Raw genomic sequence first — 22145 nt, 5'->3', positions numbered from 1 at the left:
AAACATTTGCATGAAAAACAAGTCAGTGCGCTTTAGAGAGTAAATCGAGCCAGCTGCTGCTGGTTGCGCTCAGGACTGATTTCTGAGAACATGTCTACTACTTCATCAGCAGCAATCTGTCAAACTATTTTAAATAAGCACAAGCTAGACACTGTTTATCAGTCCCGAAAATCTCTAGCTAGCTAGCTGATTTCCATCTCTGTGTTTGTCAATGAAACTAGCTAGTAGTAGCTAGCAGGTACATTAGGCAGGCAGGCCAGTTTAGCTAAATCAGAAAAAAATTCTCACATGGAATAGCTTTCATTTCTTAGAACAAGAATAGACTGATGAGTTTCAGAAGAAAGGTCATTGTTTCTGGCCATTTCGTGCCTGTGATCGAACCCACAAATGCTGATGCTCCAGATACTCATCTAGTCTAAAGAAGGCCAGTTTTATTGCTTCTTTTAATTAGGACAACAGTTGTCAGCTGTGCTAACATAATTGCAAAAGGGTTTTCTAATCAATTTGCCTTTTAAAATTATAAACTTGGATTAGCTAACACAATTTGCCATTGGAACACAGGAGTGATGGTTGCTCATAATGGGCCTCTGTACGCCTATGTAGATATTCCATTAAAAACCAGCCATTTCAAGCTACAATAGTCATTTACAACATTAACAATGTCTACACTGTATTTCTGATCAATTTGATGTTATTTTAATGGACAAAAAATGTGCTTCTTTCAAAAACATTTCTAAGTGACCCCAAACTTTGGAACGGTAGTGTATGTCACGCCTGCTCCCACTCCCCCTCTCTGGCACTCGAGGGCATCAGGCTGCCATTCATTACGCACACCTGTCACCATCATTACGCGCATTGGCGTGTTATTGGACTCACCTGGACCCCTTCACTTTCCTGATTGCCCCCTCTATATCTGTCTGTTCCTCAGTTTGATCCATGAGTCAGCATTAATGTCGCTTTGTTTCCCCTATCCAGACGCTGTCTGTGTTTTGTTTCTTGTCCGTTATTTATTAAATGTTCACTCCCTGTACTTGCTTCTCGTCTCCCAGTGTCTGTCCTGACAGAATGTTGATATCAATGTTGGGAGTTTTTTTTGTTTTTTGTTTTGGTTGGTGATGTTGAGTGCAGCTGCCGAAGGAACCGGGGATGCCTCAGCTGGCTCGTCGAGCTTCCATGACTTAGCTGGCTCGAGAGGTTTTCTTGCCTTGGTTGGCTCGGCAGGCTCCCATCCCACGTCATGCTTCAGCCGGCTCGTCAGGCTCCCATGCCTCAGCCGGCTCGTCAGGCTCCCATGCCTCAGCCGGCTCGGCAGGCTCCCACGCCTCAGTGGGCTCGGCAGGCTCCCATCCCACGTCATGCCTCAGCCGGCTCGTCGGGCTCCAACGCCTTGGCCGACCCATCAGGCTCGCCCAGGTGGGATGCCCGGGTGACGCCCCTGGGGGGGTACTACTGTCACGCCGGGGCTGCCCATCATTACGTACACCTGTCACCATCATTATGTGAATCAGCACTTCATTGGACTCACCTGGACTCCTTCACTTTGTTGATTGCCCCTTCTATATCTGTCTGTTCCCTCAGAGTCATCCCGTGTCAGCATTAATGTTGTTATGTTTCCGCTATCCAGACGCTGTCCGTGTTTTGTTTCTTGTCTGTTATTGATTAAATGTTCACTCCCTGTACTTGCTTCTCGTCTCCCAGCGTCTGTCCTTACAACATAGGCTGTTTTCAACCAGAGTTGTTTTTTTGCGTTCAGTTGCTCTTTAAACAAAATATATTGTGGCAGTGGTATCCTGAATGGTTTCTCGTCAAATCATATTTTATTGTGTATAATGACCAAAATTACAGCAGGATTGATATTTGAATGAATGAATTTGGTCTACGTTTAGTCTATCCAATTTGGTTCCAGTAGTAGATGTCCAGTGTGGATATTGGGATACTGTGCTGTTGTTTTAGTGTGGCAACACATTTGGGTGGGCAGTTGGCCTACTAAAATGGACTGTACTGCAGGGCTCTGGTGTGTGGTGCTCTCACTGTGGCTGAGAGTGGGGTCTGACTCAGACAGTCCACTGACACCATCAGGAAAGCTCTCCCATGCTGGCTACAGTGCCACTCTCATTTTCTCTTCTCTTCCCGTCTTCTCTTTCCTGGTTTCCTCTCTCCCACTCTCCCTTTCCTCTCTGTCCTGGTTTCCTCTCTCCCACTCTCCATTTCCTCTCTGTCCTGGTTTCCTCTCTCCCACTCTCCCTTTCTCTTCTACTCTTTCCTCTCTGTCCTGGTTTCCTCTCTCCCACTCTCCTTTTCTTTCCTCTCTGTCCTGGTTTCCTCTCTCCCACTCTCCTTTTCTCTTCTCTTCTACTCTTTCCTCTCTGTCCTGGTTTCCTCTCTCCCACTCTCCTTTTCTCTTCTCTTCTCTTCTACTCTTTCCTCTCTGTCCTGGTTTCCTCTCTCCCACTCTCCTTTTCTCTTCTCTTCTACTCTTTCCTCTCTGTCCTGGTTTCCTCTCTCCCACTCTTCTTTTCTCTTCCCTTCTTCTCTTTCCTCTCTGTCCTGGTTTCCTCTCTCCCACTCTCCTTTTCTTTCTTCCCTTCTTTTTCCTCTCTGTCCTGGTTTCCTCTCTCCCACTCTCCTTTTCTCTTCTCTTTCCTGGTTTCCTCTCTCCCACTCTCCCTTTCCTCTCTGTCCTGGTTTCCTCTCTCCCACTCTTCTTTTCTCTTCTCTTCTTCTCTTTCCTCTCTGTCCTGGTTTCCTCTCTCCCACTCTCCTTTTCTCTTCTCTTCCCTTCTCTTTCCTCTCTGTCCTGGTTTCCTCTCTCCCACTCTCCTTTTCTCTTCTCTTCTCTTCTACTCTTTCCTCTCTGTTCTCTCTCCTTTTCTCTTCTCTTTCCTGGTTTCCTCTCTCCCACTCTCCCTTTCCTTCTGTCCTGGTTTCCTCTCTCTCTCCTTTTCTCTTCTTCTCTTTCCTCTCTGTCCTGGTTTCCTCTCTCCCACTCTCCTTTTCTCTTCTCTTCCCTTCTTCTCTTTCCTCTCTGTCCTGGTTTCCTCTCTCCCACTCTCCCTTTCTCTTCTACTCTTTTCTCTCTGTCCTGGTTTCCTCTCTCCCACTCTCCCTTTCTCTCTACTCTTTTCTCTCTGTCCTGGTTTCCTCTCTCCCACTCTCCTTTTCTCTTCTCTTCCCTTCTTCTCTTTCCTCTCTGTCCTGGTTTCCTCTCTCCCACTCTCCCTTTCTCTTCTCTTCCCTTCTACTCTTTCCTCTCTGTCCTGGTTTCCTCTCTCCCACTCTCCTTTTCTCTTCTCTTCCCTTCTACTCTTTCCTCTCTGTCCTGGTTTCCTCTCTCCCACTCTCCCTTTCTCTTCTCTTCCCTTCTACTCTTTCCTCTCTGTCCTGGTTTCCTCTCTCCCACTCTCCTTTTCTCGTCTCTTCTCTTCTACTCTTTCCTCTCTGTCCTGGTTTCCTCTCTCCCACTCTCCCTTTCTCTTCTACTCGTTCCCCTCTGTCCTGGTTTCCTCTCTCCCACTCTCCCTTTCTCTTCTACTCGTTCCCCTCTGTCCTGGTTTCCTCTCTCCCACTCTCCTTTTCTCTTCTCTTCTACTCTTTCCTCTCTGTCCTGGTTTCCTCTCTCCCACTCTCCCTTTCTCTTCTCTTCCCTTCTACTCTTTCCTCTCTGTCCTGGTTTCCTCTCTCCCACTCTCCCTTTCTCTTCTACTCGTTCCCCTCTGTCCTGGTTTCCTCTCTCCCACTCTCCTTTTCTCTTCTCTTCTACTCGTTCCCCTCTGTCCTGGTTTCCTCTCTCCCACTCTCCTTTTCTCTTCTCTTCTACTCTTTCCTCTCTGTCCTGGTTTCCTCTCTCCCACTCTCCTTTTCTCTGTCCTGGTTTCCTCTCTCCAAATCTAATTTTCTCTTCTCTTTCCTCTCTGTCCTGGTTTCCTCTCTTCCACTCTCCTTTTCTCTGTCCTGGTTTCCTCTCTCACACTCTCTTTTTCTCTCTTCTGTTATAGTGGACTCAGTGCCTCCTTTTATTTAATTTATTTAAACCTGTATTTAACTAGGCAAGTCAGTTAATAATAACACATTTTTATTTTACAATGACGGCCTATCCCGGCCAAACCCTCCCCTAACCCGGACGACGCTGGGCCAATTGTGCACCGCCCTATGGGAATCCCGATCACGGCCGGTTGTGATACAGCCCGGGATCGAACCAGGGACTATAGCGACGCCTCTAGCACTGTGATGCAGTGCCTTAGACCGCTGCACCACTCATGAGCTTTTAGTGTCATAGTTCTACATCATATTTCTACATCAGTGAGCATCAATGGATCCCTGTTTGTAGTCTGCACTCCACAAAGGGCCATATTGATTATGAAAGAGAGATCGTGAAAAGCAATCCCTTATCTGATCAATAATAAGGCATGCAACACTGATCAGCGTCTTCTATGCTTTTTGTGAGAGAGAGGACAGTGCTCTCAAGTGGGCTGTGCAGGTCGCCTCATTGTTGGGGACAGGACGACAGGAAGGAAGCCTGGGATAGAGCATAGTGAAGAGCGGCATAGGAAGGAATGGCTATGGGGAAAATACGAGCGTGGAGATGCATTGCCTCTGGCAGCAATGAATAAACATGAGCTCTCTTGATCAAATAAGGAACTGCAAGGCTGCTGCGCAAGGTATTTCTCCTAGGAGATGGGGGGGAGCAAAGGGAATGACATCGGGGCTGACATCTCAGTTCCCCCAGCATTCCTCAGCATGGAGGGTTCAGAGCTTTAGGGGCAGATCACAATTTACTGTGGGGAGGATCTGAATAAATGGGTTGGATGGGTGGCTTCGATAGTCCAACAATCGAATTACAAGTCATTCATATGCTAATAATCCAAATATTTTGCTTAAAAAGATCTTGCACTGCTACCCTCAGCATTCACTATTCTTATAGGAGGTCAGAACAAGAAATGGAACCCGAATTTATCCTTTCTGTGTGTGGAAAGAAATATTCTGATGCATGGATACACCTACAGGCGGGAACGACAGACTGCAAAATAAGTCCTCCTGCAAGTGCACTGAATATGATGTTTTCGAATGGTGAGGTCGCATAACCCTCACTGATGGGGTTATCTCCAAATTATCTGAAGAACACAAGAAAGACAATGTTTCCCATAGGTATGTCTTTTTTGTTGTTTAACAAAGTAATGGCCGTCTTCTTCTTATGATTACAGCATGCCCAAGGCCAATAACATGGTTGCTAATCTTCCTCTATCTTTTTTTCTTTCTTTCAGAATTATGGAAGTGCTATGATGCTGTCCTGCAAGACTTGGTGGAGACCAACAACAGAGTGGAGGGCTGGCATCATAAAATGTGGGCAACTCTTGGCACATAGAGGCATTGCAACGACAGCAGCAAAGAGGTGAAATGAGAAGGGAGCAGCAACTTGCTGGCGTTCCACCGCCATGGCAACGACCCCGCTACCGCAAGCAACAGAAGGGTCTGATGTCACCGGTTGAGGAGTATACGACTCAATAGCTGGAGTCTTCCCCGAAGACAAAAATGAGCACCTAGCCTACTTGGACACTTGTTCGTGACACTTATCAATTTCAAACCTTTCAACAGCTCCAAAATCCTTATGAACACAAAGCACATTCTTGGACGATTTGTTCATGAACTTGTTTTTACGGAAGACCTACTCTTATTTTTGGCTTTCTTGAAATAAATATTTTAGGCCCACATGTTTTTGCCCATTAATTTTTTGTATTTTGCTAAGCCTTTTATAGTGAATGGTTGGTGCTAATGGATGGTGTAAAAACAAGATAAAACTAAATCCATACTTTGAAACCAAAATACATTGTAGAGACTAGATACAGGCCTTCAGCCTTTATGTAACCATATGAACTAATTTATATACAATATTCTGCGCATATGAACTAATGTATATAGGTCTAGCCTACAATATTCTGCCCATATGAACTAATGTATATAGGTCTAGCCTACAATATTCTGCCCATATGAACTAATGTATATAGGCCTAGCCTACAATATTCTGCCCATATGAACTAATGTATATAGGCCTAGCCTACAATATTCTGCCCATATGAACTAATGTATATAGGTCTAGCCTACAATATTCTGCCCATATGAACTCATGTATATAGGTCTAGCCTACACTATTCTGCCCATATGAACTCATGTATATAGGTCTAGCCTACACTATTCTGCCCATATGAACTAATGTATATAGGTCTAGCCTACACTATTCTGCCCATATGAACTAATGTATATAGGTCTAGCCTACAATATTCTGCCCATATGAACTCATGTATATAGGTCTAGCCTACACTATTCTGCCCATATGAACTAATGTATATAGGTCTAGCCTACAATATTCTGCCCATATGAACTCATGTATATAGGTCTAGCCTACAATATTCTGCCCATATGAACTAATGTATATAGGTCTAGCCTACAATATTCTGCCCATATGAACTCATGTATATAGGTCTAGCCTACACTATTCTGCCCATATGAACTAATGTATATAGGCCTAGTCTACAATATTCTGCCCATATGAACTAATGTATATAGGCCTAGCCTACACTATTCTGCCCATATGAACTAATGTATATAGGTCTAGCCTACACTATTCTGCCCATATGAACTAATGTATATAGGTCTAGCCTACAATATTCTGCCCATATGAACTCATGTATATAGGTCTAGCCTACACTATTCTGCCCATATGAACTAATGTATATAGGTCTAGCCTACAATATTCTGCCCATATGAACTCATGTATATAGGTCTAGCCTACAATATTCTGCCCATATGAACTAATGTATATAGGTCTAGCCTACAATATTCTGCCCATATGAACTCATGTATATAGGTCTAGCCTACACTATTCTGCCCATATGAACTAATGTATATAGGCCTAGTCTACAATATTCTGCCCATATGAACTAATGTATATAGGCCTAGCCTACACTATTCTGCCCATATGAACTAATGTATATACAACATTTGTAGCCATATGTGACTTAATGAATAGCAGTAAACATGCAGTGCCTGCCCATATGAACGAATGTACCTTATAGGTTCTACAATATTTATAGCCATTCATAATTTAATGAAAAGCAGTAAACATTGTTTGGCATGATTTAATAACGGACTCATAAACAGAATCACGCAATAGGCTACAGCTCACTTCACAGCTTCCCCTGTGCTTCACAGCTTTCCCGGGAAACTCTATGTATTGTAGCCTCACCCGGGCGAAAGATCAACTTCTTCTGGCAGTGTTTGCGGTAAGGTAAAATATTGCATGTTGCGGTGGTGCAACTAGCTAGCCATGTGCTTTTTTTTCTCCCTGACCAAAACATGAAGGCTTTTCTTTCTTCCTATCATACAGTACATTTGATTATTTCACAGCTAGCTACTATCTAATATTTTAAATAACTAACCCAAGATTGACCACAGCCTGTTGTTTCCAATGGGAGCAAATTAATCACAGTGGGCAGAGCCAAGCACGAGCTAGCGAGATCCTACTGGCGCGTTCTAGCATGTGTTTGCACATTTCTGTTAGGGACTCCCTACTCTGTGAAGTCTACAAAACGTAGTCAACTATGTTCGCAAATGATTCTAGTTTAGGGAACAGAAAACGATATTGCCAAGACCAAGATAGAGTGAGAGGAGATGCTGTTTACAATTCAAGGCTTAGCTCATCAGACAATAACATTTTCCCTCACATAACCTTTAGAGCAGATTGAGGTGATCAGTCATTGACACCAAAGGTTTTTCCTATTTGGTCCACAGTCATAGCTTAGCAGAAGAGCCCCATAAATAACCTTTGTTAAAGTCCTTTTAAGACCTGTTAAGTATTACTGACTTTGACTGTCCTAAGTGTAGTGAGCATGACTTGATATCTATAGCCAGTGTTATGAATATGAAATACTGTGGTGTAAAGTACTTAGGTAAAAATACTTTAAAGTACTACTTAAGTAGTTTTTTTGTGGTATCTGTACTTTACTATGTATTTTTTTGACAACTTTTACTTTTCTACAATCCTGAAGAAAATGATATACTTTTGACTCAATACATTTTCCCTGACACCCAAAAGTACTTACATTTTGAATGCTTAGCAGGACAGGAAAGTGGTCCAATTCATGCACGCATCAAGAGAACATCTCTGGGCATCCCTATTGCCTCTGATCTGGCGGACTCACTAAACACAAATGCTTCGTTCGTAAATTATGTCTGAGTGTTGGAGTGTCCCCCTGGCTATTAATAAATAAATACAAATAAGAAAATTGTGCCGTCTGGTTTGCTTAATTTAAGTAATTATAAATGATTAATAATTTTACTTTTGATACTTAAGTACAGTATATTTTAGCAATTACATTGACTTTTGATACTAATACTAAATACTTTTAGACTTTTACATAATTCATATTTTACTGGGTGACTTTCACTTTTACTTGAGTCATTTTCTATTGAGGTATCTTTACTTTTACTCAAGTATGACAATTGGGTACTTTTTTCACCACTGTGTTCTCTATTCTTTTGCAGGTTCTGTCATACCATGCAACCTGTTCCAAGACTGAGGTCGACAAATTCAAGGTATTAGGTCTTATTCTTATATGAGAGAGAAAGTGTGTGTGTGTGTGTTGTTTGAAATGTCTGATACAACATCATACTTTGGTGATATCATCATAAACCTACTGCATACCCCTTAAAATGTATTTTTTTTGTGTGCATGGTGTGCTATTAGCGTGCTAACACTCATTGAGACAGACTGGTAGAATAGCTAGCATCACTATAGCTATAGCATTCACTGGTTGAAGTTGAAGTAACTTTTGAGTGTAATGGAGTTGACTGGTGACTTTGACATGAATATATATCATTCACAACAATGGTACTGGAGCTATAATACAGTTATCATTTTTTTTAAACTCTGTGTGTTGTTATTACTTGAATAATTTTGCTATAATTGGGCAACTCAACAGGCTGGTTGAGATGTTTGTGATGCATTATCTATTAAAGCTTAAGTAAAGCAAACAAACATTCTTCATTTATGGCTTATACTGATGCTAAACACACATATTTTGCAGAATAATAATAATATTATATATACCGAACAAAAGACTGTGAATTGTGGGGAAAACCCCACTTGTAGTTCATCGCCCAGAGTAATATGTTTTTTTTTTTTCAATTAAGAAATAACTTTCGGAATGAAGCTTTGGCACGCATTACGTTCCAATGTAAAATGAGAAATCATTAATGGTACTACATGATAGGAATAGATTGATGGCTTCTCCTCACGGACCTCAATTTCCAATTGCTTCCCTGGACTGCAGTGTGGTGCAAGGCAGCGTGCTGTATATACAGGTCGGGGCAGTACTCCTTCAAGTCCCACATGAAAACAACTAATTGTGGTATTTGGAATGAATTAGTCAATCAATAGCCAATCACTTTCATTGCATTATTTAGACAGTAATAGAGTGTGCCTCTGGAACCAATCCGAGAAAAAAAAAACATTCTCAGAACTGTGTGATGTGTTAAATGTCTTTCTTGCTCTTTGATATGGGGCTTGTCCCGGTGGCCATTAGCACTGAGCATCAGCCGTGGAATGTGACATCTGTCAGATCTCCAGCCCCCTCACCACATGCAGGCACAGCACAGTGCTCAGCAGCACCCACCCTGTCTTTCCCCCGTTTCATAACTGGCCTACATACAGAACCTCAGTAAACACACTCTACCCCCAGATTCCAGAGAATTGTAAATGTCACCGGCGGGAAGAAAAAAAAAACTTGGCTAGAATTCATAACCTAAGGCGCTGAATTAGCCCGACGCACCTGCTGACCTGAAAGGCAAACGGTTCCTAGAAAAGGTGGGCTTTCCTGGCTGCTCTGCTGTGTTCTCTTGGTGGAAGTGAGGCTGGATGGTACTTCTGCTGTGTCCTCTACCCGCAGCCCCAGGGATTGGGGAAGGAGAACAGCAACATCTTCATATTCTGAGATGTTACCTTATCCCCCTTAGAAAGAAAGACCAATGGCACATGTAATCCAATAAGACAACAACTTCAATTCTCAGTCTTTCTGAACAATTGTGCTTTGGTTTTCATTCACGTGGATTGAAGTCTTGGGATAATTAAATTGGTTTAGTGGTGTTTCTGTGTTAGTATTATAGGTTAAATATAGAATACTACCACAATTTGTTAATGAGCTCACAGGAAGTTAACAACAATGAATTCCACTGGTGATACTTTCTCATTAATTGTCAACCCTTTCTAAACACGAGCTCTCAGAGTCCTCATTAGCAACTCTCCATATGTTGAATTTTCAGTGTCTCAAAATCACACGACCCCCCCCCTCTCTCTTCTTTCTATAACCCAGGCTGCTAACATCCCCCTTGTTTGCGAGCTTGGCATCGATAAGCTTTCCTTTGATGATTTCTCTCTGGATGTGGACGCCATGATAACCGCAGCCCTCAGGATGTTTATGGAGCTGGGCATGGTGCAGAAGTTCAAGATCGACTACGAGGTGAGAGCGGCTCTGACCCAATGCTCTGACAGAGCCCGCTATTCAATCAAATATGCAGTGTGGTATTTACACAGTAGCTTTTTCCACATGGTAAAATACAATTACGGAATGGTTTTCAACAGGAAAGACCTACTACTACTTCTGCTACTGCTGCCACACACAGGTAACTGCCAAAATAAAGGAAACAAATGCACCTTGGCATAGATTCTACAAGTGTCTGGAACTCTATCGGAGGAATGCGACACCATTCTTCCACGAGAAATTCCATAATTTGGTGTTTTGTTGATGGTGGTGGAAAATGCTGTCTCAGGCAACACCCCAGAATCTGTTCAATTGGGTAGAGATCTGGTGACTGAGACGGCCATAGCATATGGTTTACATCGTTTTCATGCTCATCAAACCATTTAGTGACCACTAGTGCCCCGTGGATGGGGGCATTGTCATCCTATGGGGGCATAGCCACGGTAGCCAAAATAATTGCGTGCCCAGCATTTTTATACATGACCCTAAGCATGATGGGATGTGTGGAAGCATCTGCTTTTAATACACTTTGTATCCCTCATTTACTCAAGTGTTTCCATTATTGTGGCAGTTACCTGTAGCTTCACAATAGGAAGTGTGTGTTTGTTAACAACGGTAGTGGAAACACTGCTATGGCAGGTTAGATTGAGGCCACGATTCAATACGATTGCGGATTTGTACAATGCGCCATTAAAGACATTTCCGATTGAGCCTACATTTGCAGCGTAAATGACAAAGGGCGATCGGATTGAATCCCGGGCCTGAATGTGAGAGCTGACGCACCAGCCTACTGTCTGCTGACGGACCCTGTTCTGTCCATCCCTCTTGTGCCCCTGACTCTCTACAGACTCTGTGCAGATGGCTGCTGACGGTCAGGAAGAACTACCGCATGGTGCTGTACCACAACTGGAGGCACGCCTTCAACGTCTGCCAGTGCATGTTCGCCATACTAACGGTGAATATGGAGAACGCACAGGGAGTCTAGCATTAGCCTATCATTAGCCTAAACAAAGACCGTACAAATACACCACACGTGCCCCAACACATGTGGACACTGACTAATGCGCACCAACTGCTTCATCTTCTGTTCATTGTTCTCCATCTTCCTTGCGCTCCTTCTCAATCTTTTTGATGTAACCAAGCACAGCCTTACGCATGTCCCATCTGAATTGATTGTGCCAAGAGGGAGATTAAATAGTTGTGTGTAAGCCATTTAGAGCCCAGGAGTGCTGCGTTTTAATAAGTAACCCAGACCTACAGTACACTACTACTAACTGTTGACCCCATAGCGACCTAACTCCAATTTACATATGTTGTTTACTTCATCGCCATACTCATCCTACCTACAGTGTGTGTGTGTGTTTTAGTTTATGTTTGTGTGTGTGTGGGTTTATGTTTACTTGTGTGTGTGTGTGTGGCCCCTGAGTGACCTCCTGTCCCTGCTGTGTCCCTATAGACGGCAGGCTTCCAAGAGACCCTGACGGAGATTGAGATCCTGGCTCTTATAGTGGGCTGTGTCTGTCACGACCTGGACCACAGAGGAACCAACAACGCCTTCCAGGCCAAGTGGGTGACCCTGTCCGTAGACACATGCACGCTTGCAGGCACACATGCACAAGCACTCTAGTGATGCGTGGGTCAGTTGTTTATTCACCCACACCCCGCCCGTAATTGCTAATAATCTATCCGCAACCGGCAAGCTATATATGATAAAGTGAAAATCTGAGGCCGCACCCAACCCTAACCCGCAAAAATAGAAAATTCTCTGTGCAGTCAGAGATGCCAGAAATATTTTGTTACGGGGGCTGTAGGATTTATTTTTTAAAGATGAATTTACATCGCCCTATATTTCTGCTTATAATTTCTGACATTTTGGTAGTCAACTTGTCTATAGTTAGATACATCTCTTCTGTCATTACTTGTTGCCCTAGAAGAAGACTACATTTCCAAATGACATCAGTTTGACCTGTTTTAAGGGAATTACAAGCTGTGAAAACAGCCCAACATGTTTCTGAGACGATTTCAGTTCGGCTTGGATGCATATTTTATGTGGTGGAAATACTATCAGCTTTTATGACGCTGATAAAGATAGCACATTTACAGACGGTCCCTAACCACGTATTCATTATCTCAAGATGCTGAAATAAATAAATCACAAATCATTTCTCCACTCCTGTTCCCTAGTAAACATTTATATTTGGTGTATAATTTTAATGTAAAAACTGCTTAATTCACCAGGAGTTTATATTATGTTAGGCTACGTGAGAGGTTATAGACCATTGGCAGTCAGTGCTGTTGCACACTCTTGCCTGCATCTAGCTGATCTAGTGTGTAATCATTAGTCCAACAGTTGCAAACAAGAGTTTATATTGGACAAATTCAGGTATGTTTATCCCCGTTTCGTTCCGTTTGCTTCCGTTTAGGAAAAGTTTTTCAACAGAATTGGCGGAATGAATACATCCCTGATCACAAGCAAATGTTGTATTCCTTCTCTCATCTATGTGCTCTCCTCCTCTCACCTTTTCCCCTCACTTGTGGACTTCAGTGCACAACGCAGCTGTCTGTGACCAGGCAAAAAAAACTTTACACACAGCCCACATCGTTGTCACCATATTAGCTAAAGTAGCTTCATAGTCAACATAGCTAGTAGAACTAATACGTTAGTAAACCTGCTTCAATCATGCAGTACAGTATACAGCCAGTATGCAGTTACACCAGCGGGCTCCAGTGGCAATAAATGACCTTGACGGAAGAGTTCCAGTGTTGGATAGTCATAGCCAGCTAGCTAACATAGCATCTGTCTGTTTGAGACGTGTATTTGAGTAAGCTAAACTAGCTAGCTGCATTTGATAGCTTAGTTAGTGAAAGTGAAGGAAAAAAAAGAAATCTCTCTCCACATTTTATGCACTGCAGTGCTAGCTAGCTGTAGCTTATGCTTTCAGTACCAGATTCATTCTCTGATCCTTTGATTGGGTGGACAACATCTCAGTTCATGCTGCAAGAGCTCTGATAGGTTGGAGGATGTCCCCTGGAAGTTGTCATAATTACAGTGTAAGCCTATGGAAGGGGGTGAGAACCATGAGCCTCATAGGTTTTGTATTGAAGTCAATGTACCCAGAGGAGGACAGAAGCTAGCTGTCCTCCAGCACTAGCATGGTGCTACCCTACAGAGTGCTGTTGAGGCTACTGCAGAACTTCATTACAGAACAGTATGTTTTAATCAATTATTTGGTGACATGAATATATTTTGTATAGTTATTATCTAACTTTTTAAGCATTTCACAATTAAAATGTTTATGAAATTCACTGAGGAGGATGGTCCTCCCTTTCCTCCTCTGTGGATCCTCCACTGTTATAGACAGTACAGTTCCCTTGACGTGCCATATTTGAAGTCCCAATTTGAACAGGGCCTCACAATCATCACACATAAGATCTTTCTCAAACATTAGGCTACTGTTCTGGCCCTCCCTTGTCTTTATCTTCAACTCTCCATTTCACAACTTTCCTCAAACTGAATTCACCTCCAACCTTTTTGCCTCAGTGGATCGGCGTTAACTTTTCTACCCAAGTTTCCAAAAGCATTTGGTAATTGTTGCGTATTTGGCTCGCGTACAGTTAGACCTTAAAGCTTAGGCTTACGCACTAACGCCAGATAAAAATAACGAAAGAAAAAAACTCAATGTAGTCTATCAGTATTAGTTGCACAATAATTATATATTCATGGATCGTTTATGCATTGTTTTCTCTCTATGAGTCAACCCACCCATCACTAACACACACACACACACTCTGTGCTCTGCTAGCCCACCTGCAACAATCTGTTGTAATCCAGCCCAGCTCAACTAGAGTGGAGAAACAAACTGCATAAGATGTTTCATAGGAGTCTGTTTGAGGGAGAGAGAGCGAGAGAGAGAGAGAGAGAGAGGATAGAGAGTTTAAACGCGGCTGGGGTGGAGAGCACAATTAGAGCCGCAGGAAAAACAACTGTTGAATCTAGTGGATCTGCCCACACACCGCAGTCACCATCAGGAGCCCATGTGTCATTTTGACCCATTGGCCCAGAATGATTCCAGATGGTGAACACTGAAGGTTTTCCCTCCACAGACTCTGATATTAGCTTCACTTGCTGCAATATTGAGCTGTGAGAACATGTTGACAGTGGACTGTGGAGTGATTTAGTGAAGAGACTTCGAGAGGTCTCAATGGAGGATCCTCTCTCTTCCAGTGTTTCTGTTGTGCTTTGCCTGTTTAACTCTTTTCTCTCGCTATGTATCCCCCTTTCTCTCTTTGACTTTCTCAGGACAGGTTCAGCCTTGTCTCTGCTGTATGGAACCTCAGCTACTCTCGAGCATCACCACTTCAACCACGCCGTAATGATCCTGCAGAGTGAGGTGAGCTCCATCACTGTGTCGCTACTGACAGACTACAAACATCATTTTGTGCAGGATTACAAAAAGCCACGTTCTCAGTGCGAGAAGCGATCAGAATAGACAAATATCACGCCCCCTCCCCCCCCAAAATCAATGTCATTACAAAAACAATGATTGGTTTAGAGAGACGTTTTAAGCAAGCGACTGATTTTAGTGTGGTCAGACAGACTGGTGGTAATTAGCTGTGTTTTCATGGTGTCTGCTGAAACAAGAGCTAGCCAGCAGGGCTCCAATAGACTCGTTATCACGACGCTGACGACACAGTAAGCTGACAAATGTTTGCTGTGACTAGCATAATGGTTTCTGTTGATACAGTGTCTGAATTACTGCCATGGTCATTAGCATATCATTGAGCAGTGCGTCTAATTGAAGGGGAAAAGAACGAGCGCACGGATTCAGTCCACCAACCAGAGCAGGAACCATTAATTAAAACGGAACGTCTCGACGAACGAACGCCACTCTCTCCGTTATCAGTCTTTCCCCCTCTCTCTCTCTCTCTCTCTCCCTCTCTCCCTCTCATTAAGATAGAGTGAAGAAAAAACAAACTCTACATCTCTGACGTTACGGTATTCAATATTTCATGGGAACCAATGAACTGAGGATCGAGGCTGGTCTTGCAGTGCTGAAGAAAACCTGTCTCAGCTCGAGCGTGAACAGAGAGAATCAGGGGTCACCCGGTTCAAGAAGCCCCTCTCTCCTTCCCCATATCTCACCATCTCTCTCTTCTTGGGCATTCCCCTGGTGATGGGCACTCTAAGTGGGACTGGGATATATTATATATATATATATATATATATATATATATATATATGATGGAGAGAGATCTGTTGGAATGATATGAAAAGGAGAGAGAGTGAGAAGTGGCACTTACTTCTTAAGAGCTTTCCCTCTGATCCCTGATGGTTCGGTCTCCAGCCTCTGGCAGATTTGCCTTTGACTCCAGGCGCACACACACACACACACACACACACACACACAGTGAGTGTCACGCTCACACCATCCCCTTTATCAGCACTACACATAAATATGTGACACTTGAGGAATCCCTCTCAAGTCACAGACTGAATGTGCTGACAGCCACAAAGTCATGCTGGAGCTGCTAGTCAGATCATGACACCTTTATTTTGCTCATGTACAGATTGGACTAGATTTCGCCACAAAACACTGTTTCGGTTATTTATTCACCTGTACCGGGTTAAGGAAATCTATTAAAAATATTGTGTTCCCGTTGATGAAGTAAACAAAGCCTGGTACCAGATCTATTTGTGCTCTTGCCAACGTATATGCTGTCATTGTTGAGCCAACGTATATGCTGTCATTGTTGAGCCAACATATATGCTGTCATTGTTGAGCCAACGTATATATGCTGTCATTGTTGAGCCAACGTATATGCTGTCATTGTTGAGCCAAGAGTGACAGGGAGTGACAGGGAGCATAATAGCACAAACAGACCAGCTCTCAGGCTGAATTAGACAGTGATTGATGAAATGTTTTCTGAGCCTCTTCTTCTGTGTGTGCAGGGACACAACATCTTCTCCAACCTGTCGTCCAGAGAATACGGTGACCTCATGCAGCTTTTGAAACAGTCCATCCTTGCCACAGACCTCACTCTATACTTTGAGTATGTACCTTATTGTATCCGGCTGAATGGATTTGATATAGACATATTTGACAATATCGTCTCATACAGCATAAAGCATAGAGCAGTCAGTTATTTGTTTTGTCAATATTATAGCGGGTTTCATCTTCTTTTTTTCTTTTTTTTACACACCAACAGGTAAGAATGCATTGTTTATATTCTCATGCTCCCAGCTCTTGGTTAGATAACAGATATTCTAGTCTGTACTGCCTCCTTGTGGATTGTATATCACTCACACTAGAATGAACAAAATGGCCTAGAATTCATCCTTCCTCTCTTTTAGGAACAGGAACACGTTTTTTGAGCTGGTCAACAAAGGCGAATACAATTGGAACGTGAAAGGCCACAGAGACATGTGTAGGTAAGTAAATCATTGTGATGCAGAAAACGTGTTTCTTTTGAGGGCATTGTGTGTGTTTCAACTGAGATTACGAATGTCTGACTGAACTTTCACAGGTCCATGTTGATGACAGCATGTGACTTGGGGGCCGTCACCAAACCCTGGGAAATATCACGCAAGGTAAAAAGGGCAGGCTATTTCATTCACGCACACCGGAAAAGTGTATATTAGGATATTGTGAATACTCTCAGGCCTGGCCTGTATTGTAGAAGTCCTTGTATTCTCTCATGCTAACAGTTGTTCTGATGTTCTCCTGTTAGGTGGCAGAACTGGTCACCAGCGAGTTTTTTGAGCAGGGGGACAGAGAGAGATCTGAACTGAAGCTCACCCCATCTGTGAGTTCATCATCATATGAGCAAATCTCACTGTTGTTTTTGGGCTATATAAAGCCTATGACATAGGCAGTGGTGAAAGTAAGGCTGTATGGCGACCTGGCCAAGATAAAGCAAAGCAGTGCGACAAAAACAACTACACAGAGCTACATGTGGATAAACAAATGTACAGTCAATAACACAATATAAAAATCTGCATACAGTGTGTGCAAATGAGGTAAGGCAATAAATAGGCCAATAGTGGCAAAGTAATGACAATTTAGCAATTTACACTGGAGTGATATATGTACAGATGAGGATGTGCAAGTAGAAATACTGGTGTGCAAAAGAGCAGAAAAACAAAAACAAATATGGGGATGAGGTAGGTAGTTGGTTGGATGGGCTATTTACAGATGGGCTATTTACAGATGGGCTGTGTGCTCTGACAGCTGACGCTCAAAGTTAGTGAGGGAGATATAAGTCTCCAACTGGAAGGAAAGGCGGCCAAAGTAGGTTTTGGCTTTGGGGATGACCAGTGAAATATACCTACCTGCTGGAGCGTGTGCTACAGGTGGGTGTTGCTATGGTGACCAGTGAGCTGAGATAAGGCGGAGCTTTACCTAGCAAAGACTTATAGATGACCTGTTGCCAGTGGGTTTGACAACGAATATGTAGTGAGGACCAGCCAATTGAGCATACAGGTCACAGTGGTGGGTAGTATATGGGGCTTTGGTGACGAAATGGATGGCACTGTGATAGACTGCATCCAATTTGCTGAGTAGAGTGTTGGAGGCTATTTTGTAAATGACATTGCCGAAGTCAAGGATTGGTAGGATAGTCAGTTCTATGAGGGTATGTTTGGCAGCATGAGTGAAGGAGGCATTGTTGCGAAATAGGAAGCCGATTCTAGATTTAATTTAGGATTGGAGATGCTTAATATGAGTCTGGAAGGAGAGTTTACAGTCTGGCCAGACACCTAAATATTTATAGTTGTCCACATATTCTAAGTCAGAAGCGTCTGGAGTAGTGATGCTAGTCAGGCGAGCGGGTGCGGGCAGCGATCGATTGAAGAGCATGCATTTAGTTTTACTAGCATTTAAGAGCAATTGGAGGCCACGGAAGGAGTGTTGTATGGCGTTGAAGCTCGTTTGGAGGTTTGTTAACACAGTGTCCAAAGAAGGGCCAGATGTATACAGAATGGTGTCGTCTGCGTAGTGGTGGATCAAAGAATAACACGCAGCAAGAGTGACATTATTGATATATACAGAGAAAAGAGTCGGCCCGAGAATTGAACCCTGTGGCACCCCCATAGAGACTGCCAAAGGTCCGGACAACAGGCCCTCTGATTTGACACACTGAACTCTATCTCAGAAGTAGTTAGTGAACCAGGCGAGGCAGTCATTAGAGAAACCAAGGCTGTTGAGTCTTCCTATAAGAATGCTGTGATTGACAGAGTTGAAAGCCTTGGCCAGGTCGATGAAGACGGCTGCACAGTACTGATTGATGATTTATTGATGGTTGTTATAATATCGTTTAGAACCTTGAGCGTGGCTGAGGTCAACCCGTGACCAGCTCGGAGACCAGATTGCACAGCGGAGAAGGTATGGTGGGATTCGAAATGGTCAGTGATCTGTTTATTAACTTGGCTTTCGAAGACTTTAGAAAGGCAGGGCATGATGGATATTGGTCTGTAACAGTTTGGGTCTAGAGTGTCTCCCCCTTTGAAGAGGGGGGTGACCGTGGCCACTTTCCAATCTTTAAGAATCTCAGACGATATGAAAGAGAGTTTGAACAGGCTAGTAATAGGGGTTGCAACAATGGCGGCGGATAATTTTAGAAAGAGAGGGTCCAGATTGTCTAGCCCGGCTGATTTGTAGGGATCCAGATTTTGCAGCTCTTTCAGAACACCAGCTGTCTGGATTTGGGTGAAGGAGAAGCGGAGGGGGGCTTGGGCTATCACAATAATTCAAAAAAAATATCAAGAAAACTGTAGGCTTTTACACCATTATTTATCATTACTGCATGTCAGAGGCATGGAAAATGAACGCATGGCCTTGAAAACCGGTGGTATAGCCTTACGCTCAGAAAGGCGATGTGGTTCGACAAGAAGCTTGTGCACACATAGGAGGTTCTGCACCGGGAAAGAAATCCAATCTACTCTCACCCCTGGCCATAGGATTTATAGTCCAGACATGGTTCACTTGTTACATAGAGCTTGCATCACACTGTGTGAGAGAGGAGAGTTGTCAACTCGTACATAGTGTCCCTCTACAGTAGGGTTCAATGACTGGAACCCAAGTTTTCGGAGTAAAATTGTTTAATTGTTGGACTGTCAAAAAAAACACCAGCAAATCAGCTCCAAGTGATTTGAATACTGCTCCAAAGTATTCCCACGCATAACAGAGAGATATACTGTATGTGATCGTATATACAAATGTAAGCAAGGTTTGAAATGATTATGTTTTAATCAAAATATTATATCTGTTTGGGCTTCTTATGCTCTAAAATTGATTTGTAATTATATTCTGTCCCTCTGACCATCCGCTCAAGAAAAATAATCTTGTTGATGATCCCTGCTCTACAGTACCTTAAGCAGTATTTGGACTAGGTTTTTAATTAGGCGGCTCTGTATGTCCTAGAATAATGCTCTTGTTACCAAACACGTACAACATCAATTAAACCTCTGCCCCTGTCTATAGTTTACAGAAAGAAGTGACAACGACACCTTCTTCTAATCCCATTGGCTGCCGTGTCCTTCTAACCTGTATACAACAGGGGCCATAAAATGTATCATAACTCTTCCATGAATGATTTTTTAAAATCCTGCAAGATAATCCTAGATAAATGTAGATTCAGTGTCTTACTTTGGTCAGCCTTGACATGAGGCAACCCATCGTTCTACACTGAGTGTACAAAACATTAGGAACACCTTCCCAATATTGAGCTGCATCCCTTTTTGCCCTCAGAACAGCCTCAATGTTGACTCCAATGCTTCCCACAGTTGTGTCAAGTTTGATGGATGTCCTTTGGGTGGTGGACCATTCTTGATACACACAGGAAACTGTTGACAGTGAAAAACCCAGCAGCGTTGCCGTTCTTGACACACTCAAACCGGTGTGCCTGGCACCTACTATCATACCCTGTTCAAAGGCACTTAAATATTTTGTCTGGCCCATTCACCCTCTGAATGGCACACATACACAATCCATGTCTCAATTGTCTCAAGGCTTAAAAACCCTTCATCTACACTGATTGAAGTGGATTTAACAGGTGGCACCAATAACGGATCCTAGCTTTCACCTGGATTCACCTGGTCAGTCTATGTCATGGAAAGAGCAGGTGTTCTTAATGTTTTGTACACTCAGTGTATATTCTACATGTGTAAGTCCTGTATTCAAAGCCAATGCACTAAAATAGAAGAGTTGCTGGTGTTTTATTTTGGAGCTTTGAAGTCCAAACGGTGCTGAAGGTTCTTAGGGAGGAGAGCAGAGTAGCGTCCGTCTGTAATTACTGCCAGTTGACTAATCATGCCCGGCCACATTGGTTCCCCTCTGAAGTAGCTAGCTAATGCACTTGCCTCAGGTTGCTTTGCAGCCTGTGTCAAACCCTTTAGCGCTGAGCGTGTGTGTGGGCGTTGTGAATTAAATATTCAACTCAATATTCAAGCGTAGCCCAGTAACTATCTGTGCAGCGCAGCCCCTCTCTCTCTCTCTCTGTCTCTGTCTCTCTGTCTCTCTGTCTCTCTCTCTCTCTCTCTCTCTCTCTCTGGGGCCTCAGAAGTTCATACAGCAAGAGAGGAGACTGAGGCAGAATGGAGAATAGGAACTGGAATGAACTTGTTTGGTATAATGGTAGAGGGTGCATTTTTCAGTTCTATTGCAGTACTGAAGTGTACATTCATGTTCTAGGACTAGGAGCCACTCCCCCTTTTTCTCATACTCTTATTTTGCCGTTTTCACAACCACAATTATCGGCGCAGTTGCTGGCGTTGGCGCGTAAGGGCTGGGTTTTGATGAATGAACAAGTTGTGGGTGTATCGAGGCTTGGCCCCTCACCGGCCAATCAGGATGTGCTCCATGGCTAAATAAGTTGTTGCTTCAAGTTGTGTATATTTACAGTCTTTTATGTATTGCCTTGGAATCAAATCCAATTCCAATGTAGACCTATCCCATCTATTCTAAATATGTTAACTTGAACCTGTTTGGAGTCCACATTGTTCTAAGAAATTGCATAGCTTCAATGTAGATATACTGATATAGAGGCTAGGCCTGCTGTGAATTACATTATGGCTGAGAATGGACATGCCAAAGGTTTTCAATAAGTAAGATTCAATTCATTATTCATAAGGCCTAAAAAAAGAGATTTGAATCAAATTCTCAACCAAACAAAACAAGTTGTTTTAAATATGCTATATCTAAGTACACGTCCAGGCTCCATAATTGGTTCCCATGCCCATATAATATTAAAACAACACAGACTGTGGAGGGTTTTACACACATCTAAACTTTTCATAATGGCCGGACAAAGATCCAATATAAAGAGAAAGGGAGAATGTCCACTCACCGTTGTCCTGCTCCCAAATATAATGTTTTATAGACATATTGGAACCATCTTACAGATCTCGTTCACACTTCTCCAGAAGTTGCGTGCCACGGACGTTCTCACCATAAAACCAGGACAGTGAATCTTTGTAATAAATTTGGTTTTAATACAATTCTATGAAAAACAAGCAACCTGTTGTTGTTTTTTCAACAACAATAAATACATTCTAAAATCGCTAGCATAAAAAAAGGCACAACGCATTACTGTTGAACCAGCCTTCGTTGTAATAGG

At 43.0% G+C, this 22145-nt stretch overlaps 1 protein-coding gene across 1 annotated transcript in view; it reads left to right on the top strand.

Annotated features, from left to right (window-relative positions):
• Window positions 1-22145, top strand: part of LOC112245951 (dual 3',5'-cyclic-AMP and -GMP phosphodiesterase 11A) — a 59865-nt gene that overhangs the window by 25649 nt on the left and 12071 nt on the right. The window contains exons 10-18 of the mRNA XM_024414174.2: window positions 8539-8589; window positions 10365-10511; window positions 11380-11487; window positions 11989-12098; window positions 14833-14923; window positions 16483-16583; window positions 16885-16962; window positions 17058-17121; window positions 17262-17336. Of these exons, the coding sequence (XP_024269942.1) occupies window positions 8539-8589; window positions 10365-10511; window positions 11380-11487; window positions 11989-12098; window positions 14833-14923; window positions 16483-16583; window positions 16885-16962; window positions 17058-17121; window positions 17262-17336 (825 nt within the window). The remainder of the gene's footprint in view (window positions 1-8538; window positions 8590-10364; window positions 10512-11379; window positions 11488-11988; window positions 12099-14832; window positions 14924-16482; window positions 16584-16884; window positions 16963-17057; window positions 17122-17261; window positions 17337-22145) is intronic.

The sequence above is a fragment of the Oncorhynchus tshawytscha genome, linkage group LG03 (assembly GCF_018296145.1).
Source record: "Oncorhynchus tshawytscha isolate Ot180627B linkage group LG03, Otsh_v2.0, whole genome shotgun sequence".
NCBI lineage: Eukaryota > Metazoa > Chordata > Actinopteri > Salmoniformes > Salmonidae > Oncorhynchus > Oncorhynchus tshawytscha.
The sequence above is the reverse complement of the archived record's forward strand: the minus strand, read 5'-3'. Positions and strand labels throughout refer to the sequence as shown.